Source organism: Oncorhynchus kisutch, linkage group LG7 (assembly GCF_002021735.2).
Source record: "Oncorhynchus kisutch isolate 150728-3 linkage group LG7, Okis_V2, whole genome shotgun sequence".
Taxonomy (NCBI): domain Eukaryota; kingdom Metazoa; phylum Chordata; class Actinopteri; order Salmoniformes; family Salmonidae; genus Oncorhynchus; species Oncorhynchus kisutch.
In genome coordinates this window covers 38,372,863-38,394,881 of record NC_034180.2, presented here as the reverse complement: position 1 = coordinate 38,394,881, position 22,019 = coordinate 38,372,863, and the positions used below count along the sequence as shown (strand labels likewise).

At 46.5% G+C, this 22,019-nt stretch overlaps 1 protein-coding gene across 4 annotated transcripts in view; it reads right to left on the bottom strand.

Annotated features, from left to right (window-relative positions):
• The window catches only part of LOC109893777 (T-lymphoma invasion and metastasis-inducing protein 2), a 106,760-nt gene that overhangs the window by 23,797 nt on the left and 60,944 nt on the right, over nt 1-22,019 (bottom strand). For 3 of the 4 annotated variants that reach the window (XR_004210649.1, XM_031829066.1, XM_031829065.1), the window contains 2 exons: nt 20,194-20,294; nt 1,854-2,048 (listed from right to left, as the gene is read on the bottom strand). Coding sequence is in view for 3 of the 4 variants with exons in the window: in XM_031829066.1 (XP_031684926.1) it covers nt 1,854-2,048; nt 20,194-20,294 (296 nt within the window). In the remaining variant the exon portion in view is untranslated. Of the gene's footprint in view, nt 1-1,853; nt 2,049-6,778; nt 6,984-20,193; nt 20,295-22,019 lie in introns of those variants that run through there. The other variant, XM_031829067.1, reaches the window with a different exon arrangement.

Sequence of the window (22,019 nt, the reverse complement as noted above, 5' to 3'; positions counted from 1 at the left end):
ATTGAGCGAGAGAGATTGAGCGAGAGAGAGAGATTGAGCGAGAGCGATTGAGCGAGAGAGAGAGAGATTGAGGCGAGAGAGAGAGAATTGAGCGAGAGAGAGAGATGAGCGAGAGAGAGAGAGATTGAGCGGAGAGAGAGAGAGAGAGAGAGAGATTGAGCGAGAGAGAGAGAGAGAGATAGAGAGAGATTGAGCGAGAGAGAGAGATTGAGCGAAGAGAGAGAGAGAGAGATTGAGCGACGAGAGAGAGAGAGAGATTGAGCGAGAGAGAGAGAGAGAGATTGAGCGAGAGAGAGAGAGAGATTGAGCGAGAGAGAGAGAGATTGAGCGAGAGAGAGAGAGATTTGAGCGAGAGAGAGAGAGATTGAGCGAGAAGAGAGAGAGATTGAGCGAGAGAGAGAGAGATTGAGCGAGAGAGAGAGAGAGATTGAGCGAGAGAGAGAGATTGAGCGAGAGAGTGAGCGAGAGAGAGAGAGAGAGAGATTGAGCGAGAGAGAGAGAGGAGAGGAGAGAGATTGAGGCGAGAGAGAGAGAGAGAGAGAGATTGAGCGAGAGAGATTGAGCGAGAGAGAGAGAGATTGAGCGAGAGAGATTGAGCGAGAGAGATTGAGCGAGAGAGAGAGAGATTGAGCGAGAGAGAGAGAGATTGAGCGAGAGAGATTGAGCGAGAGAGAGAGATTGAGCGAGAGCGATTGAGCGAGAGAGAGAGAGATTGAGCGAGAGAGAGAGATTGAGAGAGAGAGAGAAAGAGAGAGAGCAAGAGAGACAGAGAGAGAGAGATTGAGCGAGAGAGAGAGAGATTGAGCGAGAGAGAGAGATTGAGCGAGAGAGATTGAGCGAGAGAGATTGAGCGAGAGAGAGAGAGATTGAGCGAGAGAGAGAGAGATTGAGCGAGAGAGAGAGAGATTGAGCGAGAGAGATTGAGCGAGAGAGAGAGATTGAGCGAGAGCGATTGAGCGAGAGAGAGAGAGATTGAGCGAGAGAGAGAGATTGAGAGAGAGAGAGAAAGAGAGAGAGCAAGAGAGACTGAGAGAAAGAGAGATTGAGCGAGAGACAGAGAGGAGACCGAGAGACAGAGAGGAGACCAAGAGAGAGAGGCTGAGAAAGAGAGGCCAAGAGAGATTGAGAGGAGACCGAGAGAGATTGAGCGAGACAGAGAGAAGAGACAGAGGCCGAGAGAGAGATTGAGCAAGAGAGACCGAGAGAAAGTCCGAGATAGACCGAGAAAGAGACCGAGAAATAGAATGAGAGAGAGAAAGGAGACAGAGAGAGAGATTGAGCGAGAGACCAAGATTGCACAAGAGAGACCGAGAGAGAGACCGAGAGAGAGATTGAGCGAGAGAGAGACTGAGACCGAGAGAGAGACTGGAGACCGAGAGACACCGAGAGAGAGAGATTGAGCGAAAGAGAGAGAGATTGAGCTAGAGAGAGAGATTGAGCGAGAGAGAGAGAGATTGAGCGAGAGAGAGAGAGATTGAGCGAGAGAGCGAGAGAGATTGAGAGAGAGAGAGAGATTGAGCGAGAGAGAGAGAGATTGAGCGAGAGAGAGAATGAGCGGGAGAGAGAGAGAGACAGAGATCGAGAGAGAGAGAGCTGACAGGGATTAAGAGACGAGGTGCAGATCATGAAAGGAGCTCTTTAATGTGCTCTGAGAAAAGGAGTGAAATGGAAACTTGAGCTGTGCAGGGCCTCTGAATAATGAGCCTGTGTACTGTAGAGTATAAACAAGGATGCGGTCGGTCGGTAGGTCCACACAGACCGTGTCTCGGTACTATTCAGTGGCTTTCCTTTCTCTTTCCATCTCATCCTGGCTCAACTGAATTGACTGTTTTGGCCAGATAACAAATCATTACCTTGACATAGGACTTCTCTGTGTCCACCAGCTCCTGGATGACCTTGCGGAGCCTCTCGGTGGCACTCATGTGTCGGGGACAGGGTCTGAGCAGTGTGGGCTCGGCCCCTGGGTGCGGGGGGTCTTTGTGGCCCTCCATCAAGCCCCCGGAGCCCTCTTGGAAGGTGTGGTACAGCATGCACACCGTCTCCACGCTCTGCAGTGGGCGATAGAGAGAGACAGATTAGGGACTGCATGAATAACATGTACACAAAGCTTACTAGGATTACAGGGACTTTTATATCTTGTTTATCTTACCACAAATATATAAAGTGCATTCAGAAATTATTCAGACCCCTTGACTTTTTCCACATTTTGTAACATCACAGGCTTATTCTTTCCCCCCCTCATCAATCTACACATAATACCCCAAAATAACAGCGCAAAAACAGGTTTTACAAATATTAGACATTAGACCAGTGGAAATCTGTCCTTTGGTCTGATGAGTCCAAATTTGTGATTTTTGGTTCCAACCTCAATGTCATTTTGAGACGCAGAGTAGGTGAACGGATGACCTCTGCATGTGTGGTTCCCACCATGAAGCATGGAGGTGGTGTGATGGTGTGGGGATGCTTTGCTCGCGACGTTGTCTGTGATATATTTAGAATTTAAAGCACACTTAACCAGCATGGCTACCACAGGATTCTGCAGCGATACGCCATCCCATCTGGTTTGCGGTTTAGTGGGACTATCATTTGTTTTTCAACAAGACACCTCCAGACTGTGTAAGGGCTATTTGACCAAGAAGGAGAGTGATGGAGTGCTACATCAGATGACCTGGCCTCCACAATCACCTGACCTCAACCCAATTGAGATGGTTTGGGATGAGTTGGACCGCAGAGTGAAGGAAAAGCAGCCAACAAGTTCTCTGCATATGTGGGAACTCCTTCAAGACTGTTGGAAAAGCATTCCTCATGAAGCTGGTTGAGAGAATGCCAAAAGTGTGCAAAGCTGTCATCAAGGCAAAGGGTGGCTACTTTGAAGAATCTCAAATATATTTTGATTTGTTTAACACGTTTTTATTTACTACATGATTCCATATGTGTTATTTCATAGTTGATGTCTTCAATATTATTCTACAATGTAGAAAATAGTAAAAAATATAGAAAAACCCTTAAATGAGTAGGTGTGTCCAAACTAATGACGGGTACTATAAGTATTCAGACCTTTTACTCAGTATTTTGTTCAAGCACCATTGGCAGCGATTACAGCCTCAAGTTCTCTTGGGTATGACGCTACAAGCCTGGCACACATGTATTTGGTGCCCCCCCTCGGGTTCGTGCCGTCGGGAGATCTTTGTGGGCTATACTCGGTTGAAGATATCCCTCTAGTGCTGTGGGGGCTGTGCTTTGGCAAAGTGGGTGGGGTTATATCCTGCCACAGTGTCTCCCAAACCCCTCCTGTCTCAGCCTCCAGTAATTATGCTGCAATCATTTGTGTGTCGGGGGGATAGGGTCAGTCTGTTATATCTGGAGTATTTCTCCTGTCTTATCCGGTGTCCTGTGTGAATTTAAGAATGCCCCCTCTAATTCCCTCTCTTTCTCTTCTCTCGGAGGACCTGAGCCCTAGGACCATGCTTCAGGACTACCTGGCCTGATGACTCCTTGCTGTCCCTAGTCCACCTGCTGCTCCAGTTTCAACTGTTCTGCCTGTGGTTATGGAACTCTGACCTGTTCACCGGACGTGCTACTTTGTCCCAGACCTGTTGTTTTCAACTCTCTCTACCGCACCTGCTGTCTCTAACTCTGAATGATCGGCTATGAAAAGCCAGCTGATATTTACTCCTAAGGTGCTGACCTCTACAACCACTGTGATTATTATTATTTGACCCTGGTGGTCATCTATGAACGTTTGAACATCTTGGCCATGTACTGTTATAATCTCCACCCGGCACAGCCAGAAGAGGACTGGCCACCACTCAGAGCCTGGTTCCTCTCTAGGTTTCTTCCTAGGTTCGTGCCTTTCCAGGGAGTTTTTCCTAGCCACGTACTTCTACATCTGCATTGCTTGCTGTTTGGGGTTTTAGGCTGGGTTTCTGTACAGCACTTTGAAATCGGCTGATATAAAAAGGGCTTTATAAATACATTTGATTGATTGATATTTGGGGAGTTTCTCCCATTCTTCTCTGCAGATCCTCTCAAGCTCTGTCAAGTTGGATGGGTAGTGTTGCTGGGCACTTATTTTCAGGTCTCTCCAGAGATGTTAGATCGGGTTCAAGTCTGGGCTCTGGCTGGGCCACTCAAGGACATTCAGAGACTTGTCCCGAAGCCACTCCTGCGTTGTCTTGGCTGTGTGCTTAGGGACATTGTCCTGTTGGAAGGTGAACCTTCCAACTGAGTGCAGGTTTTCATCAAGGGTCTCGCTGTACTTTTCTCAGTTCATCTTTCCCTCGATCTTGACTAGTCTCCCAGTCTCTGCTGCTGAAAAACATCCCCACAGCATGATGCAGCCACCACCATGCTTCACCGTAGGGATGGTGCCAGGTTTCCTCCAGACGTGACGCTTAGCATTCAGGCCAAAGAGTTCAATCTTGATTTCATCAGACCAGAGAATCTTGTTTCTCATGGTCTGATAGTATTTAGGTCCCTTTTGGCAAACTCCAAGCGGGCTGTCATGTGACTTTTACTGAGGAGTGGCTTCCGTCTAGCCGCTCTACCATAAAAGCCTGATTGGTGGAGCACTGCAGAGATGGGTGTCCTTTTCCACTGAGGAACTCTGTCAGAGTGACCATCGGGTTTTTGGTCACCTCCCTGACCAAGGCCCTTCTCCCCCGATTGCTCAGTTTGGCCGGGCGGCCAGCTCTAGGAAGGGTTGGTGGTTCCAAACTTCTTCCATTTAAGAATGATGGAGGCCACTGTTCTTGGGGACCTTCAATGCTGCAGAAATGTTTTGGTACCCTTCCCCAGATCTGTGCCTTAACACAATCCTGTCTCAGAGCTCTACGGACGATTCCTTCATGGCTTGGTTTTTGCTCTGACAAGCACTGTCAACTGTGGGACCTTATACATACAGTTGCCTTTCCAAATCATGTCCAATCAATGAATTTACCACAGGCGGACTCCAATCAAGTTGTAGAAACATCTCAAAGATGATCACTGGAAACAGGATGCACCTGAGCTCAATTTAAAGTCTCATTGCAAAGGGTCTGAATACTTATGTAAATAAGGTATTTCTGTTTATTTTTAATAGATATGCAAAAATGTCTAAAAACCTGTTTTCGCGGGGTCTGAATACTTTCCGAACTAACTCTGTCAAAAACGATCACCATAACAAGCTGTTATACAGTACGAAGCACACAAAACCAAACCATAGCTTAGAGCGCAACTTAAGAAGTTTACAGTATCACACAGTCCTAGCTGTGTGATTGGCACCTATAGTTCTAGTATCTCTACAGTGCCAGTACTGACCTGTGTGTGTGTGTGTGTGTGCGCGCATGAGAGAGAGCGTGTGTGTATTTGAGTGAGAGAAATGCTGATTACATAAAAAAAGCAAGTCTCAGAAAATACCTCGCTTGTCACCATATATATTGCACAGCGCACACACATTCACACACACACCATACAAATCAATACACTAAAACAACCCAGCAGGACCCAAATCAAGTCCTCTATTAAGCCAGCAGCTCATCTGTTAGCATGGCCAATCAGGAGACAGGGTGCCAAAGCAGCTACGGTATAGCTACGGCATGGGGCTGGAGTCGGGAGGCTGGTGGCTCAGGGACCCACTGAGGGGAAGAGGATTCAGGCCTGGGATAGGCTAGGCTGGCCTCGAGACAGGACCACCCAGTCAGCAGCTCTGGGCCTCTGTGTGAGCAATGATAATGACACAGACTCAGCTGTCCCACTATGCTACTGAGAGGAGAGCACCACATTGACAGGATTCTAGACTGCTGTAGACTGTAGATATACAAAATAACAGACACACACACACACAAAGTAGTGGATATGTTTAACCCACTCACTAACACAGACCAAAGCTCCTCCATATTGCAGCTGAAAGGCTTGGAGACCAGCTCAAGGAGGAAAAAGGGTTGAAGAATATCATGTTGACATATTATTCAAATACCCTGCGGCAGCTTCAGAGACAAACCTGCCTCACACAGACAGATAGCAGTAATTGTGTGCGGCTCTCGCCTGCAGTTCGTTTCTGCTGCAGTCACTGAGGTCCTAGGCCTACAGAGGATCTGGAGAAAACACACACAGAGCTACACACACAGGCATGGATGCACGCACACACCCACATGCGCTCACACACACAGGGATTCTCCCTTTCTCGCAGCATGACTTTTAATCAGTTCTTAATAAGAGCATGACTAGAGGGAGATAGAGACTCAGACGTGACTCAGAAGTCTCTGTCTCACACAACAATCCCAACAACAAAGTCTGAGTCCAACGCCTGACGATTAACCCAAATATCCAATTAAGACCTGCAAAGCCGGCTCGGGAGCCGTGGAGGCAGGAGAGGGAGAGATGCAGTCGCAAAAAGGACAAGCCCATCCGACAGCGCTAGTCTCAATTCTACATCCCTTGGTTAACCCAAAACTAAACCCAGAACTGTGGGGGTTTTCTGATTTCACAAGCATAAAGCCTGTGGGAATGCTAGGTAGAATGAGCCGAATCCTATCCTGTCAATTAGCCCAAATTGGACAACCCATCTCCTATCCCTGTTGTAAAGCCAGACATCTCTCTCTCCCTCTCACCATGAGGAATAGTTTCAACATCTGTCACAGCACCTACAGCCCTAAAACATGTTGAGCCATAGTGGTTAATACCCATCGCCACACCAGAACCCCATATACCCACTACTGCTGTCCTTCCCAAACGGTCAACTCTACTCCCATGGCAATCATCAAGCCTCTCGATCTCAATCCCTCTCTGTCCTACTCACCATGAAGAGCAGGCTGTAGAGGAGCCTCCAGGCTGCTGTGGCCTGTCTCTGGGTCCTACGGGCCAGGTTACAGCCCTTCCTATGCAGCCTGCCCGGCCTGGATGCTGGCATCACGGCTGGACTGTGTCTGACCGATAAACCACACGTGGTTGGTGCTGACTGGACTGTACTTGATGGGATCTAGCTATTAATCCTGAACCTAGAGGTTCTGAGAGTGTAGGCATTTGACAAAGAACTGCTGCCTGCACCAATCTGCATATCAATCGGTCGGACCGAGCGGACAGTGCAAACGGAGGGGCATTCCTCCCTCACGCTCTCTCTCTCTCTCTACCATCCCATCTCTGGTCCACGTGACCCTGGTCAGTTTCCAGAGAGTATAATGCAGAGGCCAGGCTGCGGGTGTTACTGGCCATGCAGCCTCAACACATCAATACAATGAGGACTCTTCTGGGCTGTTGGATATACTGTGACACCGTCAGGAATAGCTGCATCTGTTCAACAGGCCAGGGGGATTCAGGGTCATTCATCTAAACTGACAACACAGGTCACGCTGTAGGGAGGAGTGGCCCTTTAATTAAGTATTTTGGGTGCTTTTGAAGAAAAACATGAGTCCAAGCCTAACTTTAGAAGCTGTGCGTCACAAAAAACAAAAATCTTACGGAGGCGTCTGGTGTGACAATTGAGGGGGATTTGAGTCCAGTGTTTACAAACAAATCTACCCGAGGTCACAAGCTAAGTAGCTTTGGCTTCCAGGCCTCGCTCTCCGACGTGGAGGTGAAAGCCTGGTAGAGGCTACAACTATAGCTGAGTGACACTCACAGAGACCATCTTGTTCCAAACCCAGGTCAGGTCACCTGACTAGAGGCTCAGGTCTGTGGGGGCAGACCACTCCAACACATAACAAAAATAACTAGCCTTACTAAGGTTTCAGTACAGAAACAAGATATTTCATTCTACTAGCTCCTCAACCCTTGAGGTTAACGGCATTCTGAGAATGCAACCAAAATCAGTATCTAAAGGTGTCCGAATGTATGAAAGTATGTGGTTAACTTCACTAAAGATATAACACTGGATATATGTTGATGATCTCTTTCACAAACTTGCAAAGGCTAGGTATTGTTCATGGGAAATTCTAAGCATGTTGACCTGGGAGAGGTCAGAAGGAGCTGTTTGTGAAGAGGAGTGGTTTGTGGAGAGATTACTACTCCTGCTCGCCCACTGGGGTGATTAACCAGCCTGGTATTTCCCACCCAAGGGGAAGGTGTCGTCCACAACACCTCTCTTTCACATCCAAGTGTCTTCTAAACCAAGGTCAGAACCAATTTTTGTATTTTTTATTTCACCTTTATTTAACCAGGTAGGCTAGTTGAGAACAAGTTCTCATTTACAACTGCGATCTGGCCAAGATAAAGCAAAGCAGTGCGACACAAACAACAACACAGAGTTGCACATGGAATAAACAAGTATACAGTCAATAACACAATAGAAAAAAAGAAAGTCTATATACAGTGTGTGCAAATGGAGTGAGAAGGTAAGGCAATAAAAAGGCCATAGTAGCGAAGTAATTACAATTTAGCAAATTAACACTGGAGTGATAAATGAGCAGATGATGATGTGCAAGTAGAGATACTGGTGTGAAAAAGAGCAGAAAAGTAAATAAAAACAATATGGGGATGAGGTAGGTAGATTGTGTCTCCTAACGTCTCCTAAGCCAAGGTCAGAACACACTCCAACCTGGCTCCACTGACATGTTATTCAAATAGTATTCATATACAGTGAGGTTAGAAACAAACACAGCCCAAAGTCAAACAAGAGCTGTCAAACAGTTAAGTGAATCCGGATACTGTTCATTCTCCCCTCTCACCACCAGACATTAAAACAGAGTCATTAAAAGCAGAAGGCTCAGCCTACTTTAAGTTATGAACCACTTTTCAAATCAAAGAAGAATCCTCCAGGCGCCAAACTACTTTCTCTTTATGAAAATAAACAAACCCGAATGGAACGTCTAAAGTGTAAAGCCGGGGATAAAATATGGGGTGTCCCTCAGGCCGGCTCAGCCCATTGCTCACAGGAAAGTGTCCTGTCACACCACAGTAAGGCTCTGACAGAGGCAGATTCATCCCTCAGGTTAGGCCTATTGTGTCATGTTGCCATCTGCTTTTTAGGGCTCAATAAATACAGACAGTTTCTCATAAATCAAACAGGGAGGGAGGGCCCCAGTCCCTCTTCTATTCCCATTATATGCTTCATTATTCATTCTAAACAAATATTATTCCACCGGGGTCTCTGAGGAGACTTCAGAGTCAATGTTTTAATAATGAAACACCCTCAGATTAAAAATCCATTCTGATGAGTCCCCATAGGGGGTTGAGAACAACAGTATTATATTGCATCCCCACGACTAGAACAAAGTAGGAAACCGCTAGCAGCACCCCTAACTGCCAAATATGACTGATATAAAACAGCATAGGAAAGGGACTAATATAGTAGTGAACAATTTCTCAACATGAGACCAGTTCATATAAATTGAAAGCACAGGAAGAAGCATGGTAAAACCTGCTAGCCGCATGACCTGGTGCCCTGATATAAAACAGAGAATGGTGAGAGCAAACACTCCCGCTGGGCCACAAACCTGCCACAGAGGATGTCTGATAACATCCAATTGGGCCTCCAGCAGGCTACCCACAGAACAGTCCCTAATACACAGCACAACCATAAAACCAGTAACAGCCAAGCCAACCTTCCCTCTGACCTGCTTGGTAATAAACTCTTCCCAGAGACAGGTTGACCAACCAGTAGGACTATCCTGGATGCAAATGAATACTGAGATAGAAGAGGAGGAGTGGGGCCTGCATCGCAGTGCTAGAGACGTCACTACCGGTCCGGGTTCGATCCCAGGCTGTGTCTCAGCCAGCTGCGACGGGGAGACCCATGAGGCGGTGCACAATTGACCCAGCGTCATCCGGGTTAGGGGAGGGTTTGGCCGGCTGGGATATCCATGTCCCATCTCACTCTAGTGACTCCTTGTGGCGGCCGGGCGCATACACGCCGACTTCGGTTGCCAGCTGTACGGTGTTTCCTCTGACACATAGGTGCTACTGGCTTCCTGGTTAAGCGAGCAGTGTATCAAGAAGCAGTGTGTCTTGGCGGGGTCATTTTTCGGAGGACGCATGGCGCTCGACCTTCGCCTCTCCCGAGTCCATACGGGAGTTTCAGCGATGAGACAAGACTGTAACTACCAATTGGATATCACGAAAGTGGTAAAAAGTACCAATATTACATTGTATTAAATAGAAGAGGAAGAGTGATACAGTAGCCCAATGCACTACAGTTGTATTGTTGGTAAAATGGTTTGTATTTTAAAATGTGTGTGACTGTCCTTGACAATCAGTGTATCAATCAATGTTTGGGGTTTTTTGTGGACTCCAGGAAGAATAGCTGCTGCTTCTGTAAAAGCTAATGGGGATCTAAATAAATCAATAAATATGCCTTCTTGACCTAGTAGTATATCAGAGTGAATTTAACTGACCATTGATCCAGTGGGGAGCTGATATGCATTAAGGTACTGTATGCAATCTATATACAGTACTTCAATAAATCATCAGTAGAGACAGGTTGGAGAAGTGTAAAGCACAAAACACCAGTGATGCAGTATCCCACTACTAGCATGACCTGGAATCTGTACTGAAGAAACATATGACAGTACAGTATATACTGTGGCAGCCTACAATAAACCGTGCTCAAACACCTAGAAAAGGCAGAGGTTGGTTACCAGGAGTCCAGTGCATGGGTCGGGGACAGTAGGTTTCTCACAGGCCACTCATCCAGCCATGGCATCGAGCAGCTGGGCCAGCTTGTCCTTTAGCAGCTGCCTGAGGGTGAGCAGGGCCGAGCACAGAAACAGGTCCTTCTCTGCTTCACAGCCTCCAGGCCAGAACCAGCACATGGCCAGCAGGGAGCACCGAGCCTGGGACTGGTCTCCCGAGTGGCGCAGCGGTCTAAGGCACTGCATCTCAGTGCAATAGGTGTCACTACAGTCCCTGGTTCGAAGCCAGGCTGTATCACATCTGGTCGTGATTGGGTGTCTAATAGGGCAGTGCACTACTGGCCCAGCGTCGTCCGGGGCCAGTAGTGCACTGGCCCCGGACTGCCTACCAATGACTGGTAGGCAGTCATTGTAAATAATAACTCATTTGTTCTTAACTGACTTGCCTAGTTAAATAAAGGTTAAATAAAAAAATAAAAATCAGGTTGGTGAGGTAGATGCAGGGCCTGGCCTCTTCCTCCTCTGCCACCACCACCACCCTCCTCCTCCTCCTCTCACCCATCAAACCACCAACTAGCCCTGAGCTATGGTATAGGGCTGACTCCAACGCTCCCCAGCTCACCTCTTCCTCTCCTCTGGCGAGCCATCTACGCCTAGCTTGATAGGTCTACCTCTCCTTCCCTCTATCACTCTGCAGTGGGCCTGCTCCAGATGCTGGGGCCACTCCCCAGCCATAAACCCAGATTATTAGGCTAGTCACAGCCATATAGACTTAGTCATCACCACCACCCACTCCACAGGCAGGCACGAGGGGGGGGACTGGGATTGTCTGTGTTTAAGGGCCTCCCCCCAAGGAGGACTTAAGTGGGTGGGAGAAGTTTAAAGGGGTTGTAGTCCATTGGTCTTTGCTGGCTGTTATGTGGTCCAAAAAACATCTAGAGGAGAGTAGTAATAACACAGTGAATGGAGAGCATGTCTGACCTCTCACATTCACATATATAAAAAGGTTTTGAAAACCCCTTTCAGCTGTTCTCAGCCTAGAGCAACTGAATTCTTAACAGCAATGGCACCCAAAATACATGCAGCCATTTACAATAAACTGTCCAGTCATTTTCTGGAAGCACCATCTTTTGTTTCCCCACAGTCACTAAATTGTCAATTAGTGAATCAAACTAAGCCATTAGACTTTGGTGGAACGGAAGGGGAAGGGTGTGGTTGCTGCTCTTTGTATGGTCAAATCCCTTTAAAAGGATCTTAGTGAGGGGGTACAGGAAGTTAAGGAACTTACTCTGCTCAGCCAGCTGACCAACGGTATCTGTGACACAACAACTTCATACCACTGACTATAGAGGCTGGTGAAGTGTGACATAATATGCGATTTCATTCAGTGGTACAGCTCCTCAACTGGTATTAATGACTACAATAAACTGGTATTACAACAAGCTGTAAATGTGGTTGAAAATGTTTTGTGTCCTAGTGGTAACTATAGTGGGTATCATAAGTATTACCCACTTTGATTTATTCAACATTTTGTTGCATTACAAAGTGTGATTGAAATGAAGGTAATTGTGATTTTGTTTTGTCATTGATCTACACAAAATACTCTGATTTCAAAGTGGAAGAACATTTTGAACACAAAAAAATGGATGAAAAATAAAAGACTAATACACCTTGATTAGATAAGTATTCACACTCCTGAGTCAATACATGTTAGAATCACCTTTGACAGTGATTACAGCTGTGAGTCTTCTTGTGTAAGTCTCCAAGAGCTTTACCCACCAATAGTATTGTGCAATATTTGCTCAGTATTCTATTCAAAATTCTTCAAGCTCTGTCAAGGTGTTGGTGATCGTAGCTAGACAATTTCAGGTCGTCATAGATTTTCTAACAGATTTAAGTCAAAACTGTAACTTGGCCACTCAGAAACATTCACTGTGTTCTTGGTAAGCAACTCCAGTGTAGATTTGGCCTTATGTTGTAGGTTATTGTCCTGCTGAACACACGTGGGTAAAGCAGCATTTTGAAAAAGAGTCATTGGCTTTGATACTCTGATTTGTTATAAATGATCCAATCAGCCTTCCGAGTGGCAGAATAGCATAAGCAACAAGTCCCCAAAAAACAACAACATGGCAGCAGGCAGGGAAGATTTGTAAGCACTTTTAGACAACAACACTGCTCATCCCTGTAATATGAGCAAATTAGAAAACACTAGAACAATTAATCAAAGTCAGCCAGTGTTCTGCAGCAGGTGATTACATGCTGTGACAAGAGGCTTGAAATGAGTCTTTCCTTCCCATTCATCTCCATTCAATCACAGACTGGATGGCTGGCTGGCTGGCTGGATGGATGGCTGGCTGGATGACTGGCTGGCTGGATGACTGGATGGCTGGCTGACTGGATGGCTGGCTGGCTGACTGGATGGCTGGCTGGCTGACTGGATGGCTGGCTGGCTGACTGGATGGCTGGCTGGCTGGCTGACTGGATGGATGAATGGATGGCTGGCTGACTGGCTGGATGGCTGACTGGATGGCTGGCTGACTGGCAGGATGGCTGGCTGGCTGGCTGACTGGATGGCTGGCCTGCTGACTGGATGGATGGATGGATGGCTGGCTGGATGGCTGGCTGGCTGGCTGGCTGGCTGGATGGCGGGCGGGCTGGCTGGCAGCTGCTGCGGCAGTGGGTATCTATGCTGCCTTCCTGATACATGGGTGATATTCTTCCCATCGACTAGATTGTTTCTCTCAGGGACACAAATTGACTCTGGTAATCAGATTTGCCACAACAATATCTCATGCATGTACCAAGACGTCTCAGTATCTCTCACACATGCTTACGACTACACAAACACCTCCCACACGCACACACAAACAAAATATTTGTCACATGCTTGGTAAACAGGTGTAGACTAACAGTGAAATGCTTACATACGGGTCCTTCCCAACAATGCTGAGAGAAAGAACATAGAGAATTAACAGATAAGTAAAACAAGTAATAATAAATACACAGTGAGTAATGATAACTCAGCTACATACACGGGGTACCAGTACTGAGTCTATGTGCAGGGGTACGAGGTAATTGAGTCTATGTGCAGGGGTACGAGGTAATTGAGGTAGATGTGTACATATAGGTAGGGGTAACGTGACAGGAAATAAACAGTAGCAGCAGCGTGATGAGTCAAAAGAGTTGGTGGAAAAAGGGTCAATGCAGATAGTTAAACAGTTAACCAAATAGCTACCTGGACTAACTATTTAGCAGTGTTATGGTTTGAGGGTAGAAGGTGTTCAGGGTCCTGTTGGTTCCAGACTTGGTGCATCGGTACTGCTTGTCATGCTGTAGCAGAAAGAACAGTCTATGACTTGGGTGGCTGGAGTCTGACCATTTTTAGGGCTTTCCTCTGACACCGCCTGGTATAGAGGTCCTGGATGGAAGGGAGCCCGGCCACAGTCTCTCACACACACAGTCTCTCTCACACACACACACAGTCTCTCTCACACACACACACACACAGTCTCTCTCACACACACACATACAGTCTCTCTCACACACACACACAGTCTCTCACACACACACACAGTCTCTCACACACACACACAGTCTCTCACACACACACACACACACACAGACAGTCTCTCTCACACACACACAGTCTCTCTCACACACACACAGTCTCTCTCACACACACACAGTCTCTCTCACACACACACAGTCTCTCTCACACACACACAGTCTCTCTCACACACACACAGTCTCTCTCACACACACACACACACACACACACACAGTCTCTCTCACACACACACAGTCTCTCTCACACACACACAGTCTCTCTCACACACACACAGTCTCTCTCACACACACACAGTCTCTCTCACACACACACAGTCTCTCTCACACACACACACAGTCTCTCTCACACACACACACAGTCTCTCTCACACACACACACAGTCTCTCTCACACACACACACAGTCTCTCTCACACACACACACAGTCTCTCTCACACACACACGTCTCTCTCACACACACACACAGTCTCTCTCACACACACACACAGTCTCTCTCACACACACACACAGTCTCTCTCACACACACAGACAGTCTCTCTCACACACACAGTCTCTCTCACACACACAGTCTCTCTCACACACACAGTCTCTCTCACACACACAGTCTCTCTCACACACACAGTCTCTCTCACACACACACACACAGTCTCTCACACACACACACACACACACAGTCTCTCACACACACACACACACACACACACACACAGTCTCTCACACACACACACACAGTCTCTCACACACACACAGTCTCTCTCACACACACCTCAGTTTGTACAAAGACAAGCACAGTGGCCAGTGCAGCAGCAGCCAGAGGTACTGCAGGGCAGGTCCCAGCGCAGCAGGACTCATTCCTGTCATTGGGCAAACAGAGAGAGAGCAGAGGAGCCTGTCCTCGCTAATCCACCTCCTCACTGACCTCAGACCAGCTACTACACAGACTGAACACAGCCGACTTGGACATACTACACAGTAAACCCTACAGGCATGGTAGCACTGTGATCTATAATGTAACAGTGCATTGGGGCATTACAGAATGACACATTGACAATCTGCTGTATACAAGTACTGGACACAGGGGTGCAAGCAAATAGTCAGCCTAGATGTGTAGCCAGTGTATAGTCTCAGGAGATACAGATCATTATCTCTCCTCTGTTATCACTCCTCTGTTACTGTTCAGTTCACTGAAGTCCAGATCATTAAAACCTGGCTCTTCAGATGACTGAAGTCATTAATGCAACCCAATAATAAAGTGTTCCAACAGGACGCATAAACACACTTTAATGACTTAAATAAGTTATTATTTATATGTCAAAATAAACTGACAAGAACAAAAACTCCCTGGGACAAAAATAAACATGAATTGAATCAAGAGACATCCATTTGCATATTTACAAAACGAAAAGTGGAGATTTTACAGTTTGGAAGTGATGAAAGCTGCGGTGCACTAGCCGGGACCTACACTTTTCTTGCTACAGAGCTAGTCTAGAGCTCCCCAGCCTCGCCTCCTTGACCAAGTCACTATTCAGTCCTAAATCAGAACATGATAACACAACAAACTCTTTGAAATCAAACATGTAGGCTTGGGGTATAATTGCTCGCTAACAATATTCACCCAGATAGGAAGGAAAAACAACCTCCTGACTTAAATTGTACGACACAGACCAGACAGACAGACAGACACAGACAGACAGACAGACACAGACCAGACAGACACAGAAACAGACCAGACAGACAGAGACAGACAGACAGAGACAGACACAGACAGACACAGACCAGACAGACAGACACAGACCAGACAGACAGACAGACAGACAGAGACCAGACAGACAGAGACAGACAGACAGAGACAGACACAGACAGACACAGACCAGACAGACAGACACAGACCAGACAGACACCGACCAGACAGACAGAGACAGACAGACAGACAGACAGACAGACAGACAGACAGACAGACAGACAGACAGACAGACAGACAGACAGACAGACAGACAGACAGACAGACAGACAGACAGACAGACAGAGACCAGACAGACAGACAGACAGAGACCAGACAGACAGACACAAACAGACAGACACAGACAGACAGACAGGAGACAGACAGACAGACAGACAGACAGACAGACAGACAGAGACCAGACAGAGACCAGACAGAGACCAGACAGAGACCAGACAGACAGACAGACAGACAGACAGACAGAGCAGACAGGAGACAGACCAGACAGACAGACAGAGCAGACAGGAGACAGACCAGACAGACACAGACCAGACAGACAGACAGACAGACAGACAGACAGACAGACAGACAGACAGACAGACAGACAGACCAGACCAGACCAGACACAGACAGAGACAGAGACAGAGACAGAGAGAGACAGACAGACAGACAGACAGAGACCAGACAGACAGACAGACAGACAGACAGACAGACAGACAGACAGACAGACAGACAGACAGACAGACAGACAGACAGACCAGACAGACAGACACAAACAGACAGACACAAACAGACAGACACAAACAGACAGACACAGACAGACAGACAGACAGACAGACAGACAGACAGACAGACAGAGACCAGACAGACAGAGCAGACAGGAGACAGACAGACAGAGACCAGACAGACAGACACAGACCAGACAGAGACCAGACAGACAGACAGAGACAGACAGACAGAGAGACCAGACAGACACAGACAGACAGACAGAGACCAGACAGAGACAGACAGACAGAGACCAGACAGAGACAGACAGAGACAGACAGACACAGACAGACAGAGACAGACCAGACAGACAGAGACAGACCAGACAGACCAGACAGACAGAGACAGACACAGACCAGACAGACAGACACAGACCAGACAGACACAGACCAGACAGACCAGACAGACACAGACAGACCAGACAGACCAGACAGACACAGACAGACCAGACAGACAGACAGACAGACCAGAGACCAGACAGAGACCAGACAGAGACCAGACACAGACAGAGACACAGACAGACACAGACAGACAGACAGACAGACAGACAGACAGACAGACAGACAGACAGACAGACAGACAGAGACCAGACAGACAGACACAGACCAGACAGACAGACAGAGACCAGACAGACAGACACAGACCAGACAGACAGACACAGACCAGACAGACAGACACAGACCAGACACAGACCAGACAGACAGACAGGAGACAGACAGACAGAGACCAGACAGAGAGACACAGACCAGACAGACAGACACAGAGCAGACATACACAGAGCAGACAGACACAGAGCAGACAGACAGACAGACACAGAGCAGACAGACACAGAGCAGACAGACAGACCAGACAGACAGACACAGACCAGACACAGACCAGACAGACAGACAGACACAGACCAGACAGACAGACACAGACCAGACAGACAGACAGACAAATCAGGGGAGCACTATCACCATTGTAAATGCAACTATATGTAGTTGTTTATTTATTTTGTACTTCAACTATTTGCACATTGTTACAAGACTGTACATAATATAACTTATGAAATGTCTATATTCTTTTAAAACTTTTGTGAACGTAATGTTTACTGTTCATTTTTGATTGCTTATTTCCTTAGTTTATTTCCCTTTTGTTTATTGTCTTCTTCCCTTGCTTTGGCAATGCAAACATATGTTTCCTAAGCCAATAAAGCCCTTTGAATTGAAAATTGAATTGAGAGAGAGACAGACAGAGGGTACAAGACAGAGAGAGACAATGAGAAAGAGAGAGACCGAGAGAGTCTCCACAATTAAGAGGTTAAAAGACCTGTGCCTGCTGTCACCCACAGCACAAGGCCTAGAGCAGAGCCTGGACCTGCTAGAGCAGTACTGCCAGACCTGGGCTCTGGCAGTAAACCCCAAAAAGACTAACATAATGATTTTCAAGAGAAGATCCAGATCTCAGGGAATAAGACCAACGTTTTCATCAGGTACAAAATATACTGAGTATTGCACACACTACAATTACGTAGGTTCATCAGGACACATCAATGAGGCAGTGAATGAACAGAGAGAGAAAGAGAGAACAGAGAGAGAACAGAGAGAGAAAGAGAGAGAAAGAGAGAGAAAGAGAGAGAACAGAGAGAGAAAGAGAGAGAACAGAGAGAGAACAGAGAGAGAACAGAGAGAGAACAGAGAGAGAACAGAGAGAGAAAGAGAGAGAACAGAGAGAGAAAGAGAGAGAACAGAGAGAGAAAGAGAGAGAACAGAGAGAGAACAGAGAGAGAACAGAGAGAGAACAGAGAGAGAACAGAGAGAGAACAGAGAGAGAACAGAGAGAGAAAGAGAGAACAGAGAGAGAACAGAGAGAGAACAGAGAGAGAAAGAGAGAGAACAGAGAGAGAAAGAGAGAGAACAGAGAGAGAACAGAGAGAGAAAGCACGTAAGGCATTTTCTGTCATTAAAAAACACATTCAAATTGAAATAACTATAAAAACGTGGCTAAAACTAATTGAATGTGTCATTGAACCAATTGCACTTTATGGCAGCGAGGTGAGGGGTGCACTTGCAAAACAGGAATTCACCCAATGGGACAAACACCGCATTGAAACCCTGCATGCAGAGTTCTGTAAGATTCTGATACATGTCCAGGGGGAAACTACAAACAATGCATGCCGGGCAGAATTAGGCCAACATCCACTAATAATAAAATAAAAAATTTAAAGAGTCATTTAGTTTTGGAAACCATATAAATACAGTTACATCCTCCCATATCATTACCAAGACCTGCAATGCAGAAAGTTAAGCAAAGAAAATAGTCCCTCATCCAGCTGTTCCTGAGTTCACAAACCTGTTCTTCTAACACACTGAAACCCAATCAATCAGAATTACAACCAAATTACAACACAGTCAAAACAAAACTACACTACCTATTGGGAAACACAAGCACAAAGCAAAATGCAGTGCTATCTGGCCCTAAAGTGGCAGTACACCATGGCAAACTATTTAACCATGGTTACTGATCAAAACCTTGCTGCCTGTCATAAGATGAGGGACAGTGACTGACAGGCACTGTCCTCTAAGCCATTGTTATTGTATGATTATTTTTACCCTTGATTATTTTTGTTACTGAATGCCCCGTTGACAATCTTGATTATTATTATTATCATTTGAATTATGTTAATAATGTACGCTTTGGCAATATGTACATTGTTACGTCATGCCAATAAAAATACATTTGAATTGAAAGGCAGAGAGAGAGGCAGAGTGAGAGAGGCAGAGTGAGAGAGGCAGAGCGAGAGAGGCAGAGCGAGAGAGGCAGAGCGAGAGAGGCAGAGCGAGAGAGACAGAGCGAGAGAGGCAGAGCGAGAGAGGCAGAGCGAGAGAGGCAGAGCGAGAGAGGCAGAGCGAGAGAGGCAGAGCGAGAGAGGCAGAGCGAGAGAGGCAGAGAGAGAGCGACAGAGAGAGAGCGACAGAGAGAGCGCGACAGAGAGAGCGCGACAGAGAGAGCGCGACAGAGGTCTATTCTCCCTCCATGCTAGGGATGGAGCCATGAAGGAAATTATGCTAGCAGTGGGCTTTGGAGCTCAGTACCCTGCCTCATCCCTAGCAGACCAACCCTAACTGTCTTTACAACTCTCTACTGTTCAGGATGTCTATCTGGGGTAATATTCGTGTGCTGGGACCTCAGTGTGACAGTGAGAAGGTTAGTAGCAGGCAGAGGAGTGTTGACAGTATGGGCATTAGACCGAGACACAGGGCCTCTCTCTGAGTGTGACAGTAACAAGCCGTCTTTCGACTGAGCCCAGTACGGTGTAATTATATAGAGCTCTCTCTAAGAGTGGTGCCAAGTCATCTTCAGCCTCGCTACCACAGCACAGCTGTCCTTGATGAGGGGCGCCAAGCAGTAAACACATTTATACGCACAGCACACACACTCATTTGCACACATATACTTTAGCAACTGTTTCAAGATTGCTTATGTTCATGATCTCAAAGCTCTGTTGATTATTCTGTAGATGTGAATGAATCTCTCTCTCATTCCTCTCTGTATGTTTATTCTGACTCATATTGCCCAGTGTGGGCAGTACCAGGGGCAGCGTAGATTCAGTCTTACCTTGCTGTGTTGTACGGCCCTGTGGCTGTTGGAGTGCTGTAGACCATTCTCCAGCCCAGAGCCTAAGGACTCACCAAGGACCTCTGGCACCAAGGACACATCTGCAAGACACAGCAATTAGCTTCAGCATCACATTTACGGGATGATGTTCAGTGTTTTATAGTTAACTGGCTTGGCCATTTAATACAAGCACAGCCAATTGGAATAGTGGTATATATGAAGGAAATGCTGTTGTCCTCAAGGCCAGTGCTGTCACACACATTTCCTCTGAGATGGGGTGATGATTACAGTTCAGCATCCATCTGCTGACCACATAGCACACACACAGTTCTGTAGTACCAGTGTACCATGTAATCATAGGTGTCTACAGGGAGATGTGGACTAGAACTGCAGCATTCTAAAACATCATCACTTTGAAGTGACTCTTCCATTTGTCAGCCAAGGGAACCAATCGAACAGTTCCCTTCGTCTGTTGGACATGGTCTCAGCGGAGAGCTGATGATAATTAACTCCTGTAGCGGTTTTCCTAAAAATCACATTTTGGGAAAGCTCGCAGTCACATGGTGCCTCTGGTTAAAGGCACCTGACTGGATTAACTGAGGTCAGATCTGATTACACTAACTGGGTCTGGTAGGGACATCTACCCTTCCTGCCTTCTTCCCTTCCTGCTTCTAACAAACTCACAGGCTATTGGGAAATCAACTCAGCACAATCAATTGATTTGACCTTTTGATTGGTAGGTAAACACCTGGAGAATGAGGCTTTTCAGAGGCACTTATCAGAGATATGTAGCTGGACAAACCCTTTCCCTACTAAGCATATCTCAAAGCAATATAACATGACACAAAACATTTCACACACCCCAGGAGTCTTGCCTGGTTGTTGTCACACTAGTATGGTTCAGCGAGTTGACCTCTCATCACCCTCATCAGCCTGACTGGGATCACACCCCCTCTAGAGGCAGAGGATGAAACTGCAGTCATGTTACAGGCCTCTCTCATATCTTATGTACAGTAAGATGCTTTTATCTCCATCTGAGTGGCAAGCCAGTGGCTACACAGTTTTCGGGTAAGTTGTATTACATGTCATCATCAGTCCTGTAGTGTGAAGTGTTGCCTGGGGTGTTGGTTCAGGATGTTGTCATGACAAATTACTGTCATTCACTCTCTTGTACAACTGTTAGAACTCCAACACCCTAACTACTTGAAAGAGAAACTTTCTCAGTTCTCATACGCAGAATAAATGACCTAAAGCATAATTACATGAAAACTCTATCTGTATAAATAGCGTGGTGAGATAATCCCTCAGAGATTCAAATTGCTGCATGAAAATTCATCATCATTTCACTAACGAGCAAAACTATGAAGACAGACCGAAGCGTCACCAGCTAAAGCAATTACACAAACTTAATTTCCCCTGTATAAAAGACACTTCTTCAAAGTCATGACACAAATATACAGTAGAGGAAAACATGACCATATATTTTGATACCCTCACCTTAGAAATGAATGCCAGTCAGGGAAGGGTAAAACTGTGTAGTTTAAAAGACTTAACGCCTGCTCATACAACTGTGACTGTTTCAGCTAGCTGCATGCGAGGCGTTACTCCAGTACCCTGCCTCACTGGGTCAGTCATCACCGGAAACTAAGCCTAAGATAGGAAGAGCCCTTCAGTAAAACACCTTATTAAAACACTTCCTCTCTCCCCTGAACATACATGTTCCTAGGCTTAAGACCTTTCTAGACATTTCCACTGCTCATCGGTCCGGCTGACTCTGAAGGGTCAATGTGGCTGATGGATTTTTAGGAAGTATAGCCTCTGCTGAG